This window comes from Geospiza fortis, unplaced genomic scaffold (genome assembly GCF_000277835.1).
Source record: "Geospiza fortis unplaced genomic scaffold, GeoFor_1.0 scaffold373, whole genome shotgun sequence".
Taxonomy (NCBI): Eukaryota; Metazoa; Chordata; class Aves; order Passeriformes; family Thraupidae; genus Geospiza; species Geospiza fortis.
The window spans coordinates 219,328-222,904 of NW_005054518.1; the positions used below are offsets into that span (position 1 = coordinate 219,328).

Below are 3,577 nucleotides of genomic sequence, written 5' to 3' on the forward strand. Positions count from 1 at the left end.
GGGAACGGGTTGAGTGACCACTGTGACAGGCTGAGTGACCACTGGGGACAGGCTGAGTGGCCAGGGGGGACAGGCTGAGTGACCAGTCCTGCATGGACAGCCCAGTGCAGCTCCTCCTGATGCAGTGGGACCGCAGGAATTCCCAGGCAGAGACTTTCTAGGATTATTTTCCAGGGCATGGCATTTCCTCTCCCTCCGAACAGGTACGTGGGGTTAAGAGCTAAAATCTTCCTTGATTCCAGGGCAAACAGAATTCCAGAATGGTTTGGGTTGATGGGACCTTAAAGCCCAGCTTGTTCCACACCCCTGACATGGGAAGGGACATCTTCCCTTATCCCAGGCTGCTCCAAGCTCCATCCAACCTGGCCTTGGACACTTCCAGGGATCCAGGGGCAGCCACAGCTGCTCTGGACATCCTGAGCACCTTCCAAGGCTGTAGAAACCCAACCCCAGGTCAGCACTGGATGAAGAGGATTTTCCTCCCTGTGCCTCCGTCCTGCACATTCCCTGTTATAACATCATCCCACCCCATGATTCCTAGGAGTAGATGATAGTCATGGCCCCATCCAACTGGAATATTCCATTCCATTCCATTCCATTCCATCCCATCCCATCCCATCCCATCCCATTCCTGCAGTCAGCAGGTACCCAGGCCTCTGCCTGCCCTGGGTCATTTGCAAACCCATTGGAACTTTTCCAACCATGCTTGAAGCCAACACTGATCTGGGTTTTCCACACCACAGCAGGTAGAGGTGGAAGGAGAGAAGCCTGACAGCTTCCAGTACCAAATCCCCCCACCAAACTCCAGTAATGTTATTCAAAATCAGTGATTATTTTGCTCGGCACAAAGGAGATTCTGGTGAAGAGTCCTGCCTGTAAATTCCCAATTTCACGCACTTTTTAGTACAAACTTCACATAAATGAAGTCATTACCAAGAAGAGGACAGGGATCAGTCTGCATCCACAGGGCTCAGAAACATCTCCAGCCCTCAGCTTCTCTGGGCTCTGACTGTCCACACACACAGGACAGGAGGGACCCCCACAAAAGGATCAGACATTGGGATTAGAATAGACTGGATTGGGTTGGGTTGGGTTGGGTTGGATTGGGTTGGATTGGATTGGATTGGGTTGGGTTGGGTTGGATTGGGGTTGGGTTGATTTGGATTGGATTGGGTTGGATTGGATTGGATTGGATTGGATTGGATTGGATTGGATTGGATTGGGTTGGGTTGGGTTGGATTGGGGTTGGGTTGATTTGGGTTGGATTGGATTGGATTGGATTGGATTGGATTGGATTGGATTGGATTGGATTGGGTTGGGTGGATGATCAGAGCAGCTGCCCACCTCAGCTGTGCTTTTGGAGCGTGACCTCTCTGGAGATCTTTAAAGCCCCCCAGCATCTCCAACCAGCCCATGCTTACAGAATCACAGAACCAGAGAATATCCTGGGCTGGAAGTGATCACAGGGATCATTGATCCAGCTCCTGCCCTGCCCAGGCCCCCCCAACAATCCCACCCTTGGCATACCTGGCAGTGCTGTCCAAACCCTCCTGGAGCTCTGGCAGCCTCGGGGCCATGCCCATTCCCTGGGGAGCCTGGGCAGTGCCCTCTGGGGAAGAACCTTTCCCTGATATCCAACCTAATCCTCCCCTGGCCCAGCTCCAACCATTGCCTTGGGTCCTGTCACTGGTCATGAGAGTGAAGAGATTGATGCCATCCACTGCTCCTCTTGAGGGTGCTGAGGGATTGATGCCATCCTCCTCTTGAGGTGCTGAGGACCTCAATGAGGTCCAACCTCATTCTCCTCTCCTCCAGCTGAACAAACCAAGTGCCCTCATACAGCCCCTCCAGACCCTTGTTGCCTCCTTTGGACACTCTCTAGTGCCTTAATGCCTTTTTAATGTTGTGGGGCCCAAAACTACCCCCAAAACTCAAAGTGAGGCTTCCCAGACCAAGCTTAGATCAGACATTTAAGCCCAGGCGGCACAGGCGGGTGATGGAGAGCAAACCCTGTGACCGTGTTCAGAGGGGCCGGAGGATGAGGGAAGAGATGAGGATCTGACTCCATGTTTCAGAAGGCTTGATTTATTATTTTATGATATATATTATATTAAAACTATACTAAAAGAATAGAAGAAAGGATTTCATCAGAAGCCTAGCTAAGAATAGAAAAAGAAAGAATGAATAACAAAGGCTTGTGGCTCGGACAGAGAGTCTGAGCCAGCTGATTGTGATTGGCCATTAATTAGGAACAACCACATGGACCAATCAAAGATGCACCTGGTGCATTCCACAGCAGCAGATAATTGAAAGATGTCTGTGACAAAACCCTGTGTTCCATTCTGTGGGTGTTTCTGCTGCTGACTGTGCTTTGCCCCACACAGACCATCCTGGACCACATGCACCTCAAGTGCAAGTGCCACGGGCTCTCGGGGAGCTGCGAGGTCAAGACCTGCTGGTGGGCCCAGCCTGATTTCCGAGCCATCGGGGACTACCTGAAGGACAAATACGACAGCGCCTCGGAGATGGTGGTGGAGAAGCACCGCGAGTCGCGGGGCTGGGTGGAAACCCTCCGGGCCAAGTACGCGCTGTTCAAGCCGCCAACAGAGCGGGACCTGGTCTACTACGAGAACTCCCCCAATTTCTGTGAGCCCAACCCCGAGACGGGCTCCTTTGGGACGAGGGACAGAACATGCAACGTCACCTCGCACGGCATTGACGGCTGCGACCTGCTGTGCTGCGGGCGTGGCCACAACACGCGGACTGAGAAGCGCAAGGAGAAATGTCACTGCATCTTCCACTGGTGCTGCTACGTCAGCTGCCAGGAGTGCACGCGGGTCTACGACGTCCACACCTGCAAGTAAAGCACACGTGGGGCTCCACTGGTGGAGGTGGCTCCAGAGCAGGGTCCCAGGGGTCCCTCAGACCCACACGTGGCCTCACACTGCCGGAGGATGGCACAAAACTCCTGGTGGCCCCAGCCAGGGCACTGAGAAGGCTCTGGGCACCTCACCCAGGTGAGATGGGACTGCTGGTGCCTTGGGCAGGACAGACTGCCTGGGGAGGGCAGGGACAGGACAGGGAGAGCAGGGACAGAGAGAGCAAGGACAGGACAAGATGCCCTGGAGAGCAGGGACAGGACAGGCTGCCTGGGGCGGGCAGGGACAGGACAGGGGGAGCAGGGACAGGACAGGGGGAGCAGGGACAGGACAAAATGCCCTGGAGAGCAGGGACAGGACAAGAGCAGGGACATGACAGGGAGAACAGGGACAGGACGGGGACAGCAGGGACAGGGAGAGCAGGGACAGGACAAGAAGAGAAGGGACAGGACAGGGAAGGCTGGGACAAGACAGGGAGGGCACGGACAGGACAAGAAGAGAAGGGACAGGACAGGGAAGGCTGGGACAAGACAGGGAGGGCACGGACAGGACAAGAAGAGAAGGGACAGGACAGGGAAGGCTGGGACAGGACAGGACAGGCAGGGACAGGACAGGGAAGGCAGTGACAGGACAGGGAGGGCAGGGACAGGACAGGACAGGCAGCAGAGAGCAGGGACAGCTGGGTCCCAGGGAGGGAC

The 3,577-nt window shown here is 55.0% G+C and overlaps 1 protein-coding gene across 1 annotated transcript in view; it reads left to right on the plus strand.

Annotated features, from left to right (window-relative positions):
- The window catches only part of WNT3 (Wnt family member 3), a 31,456-nt gene extending 28,325 nt beyond the window's left edge, over positions 1-3,131 (plus strand). The window contains exon 3 of the mRNA XM_031063620.1: positions 2,314-3,131. Coding sequence (XP_030919480.1) covers positions 2,314-2,864 — 551 coding nt within the window. The 3' untranslated portion in view covers positions 2,865-3,131. The remainder of the gene's footprint in view (positions 1-2,313) is intronic.
- The last annotated feature ends 446 nt before the right edge of the window (positions 3,132-3,577 follow it).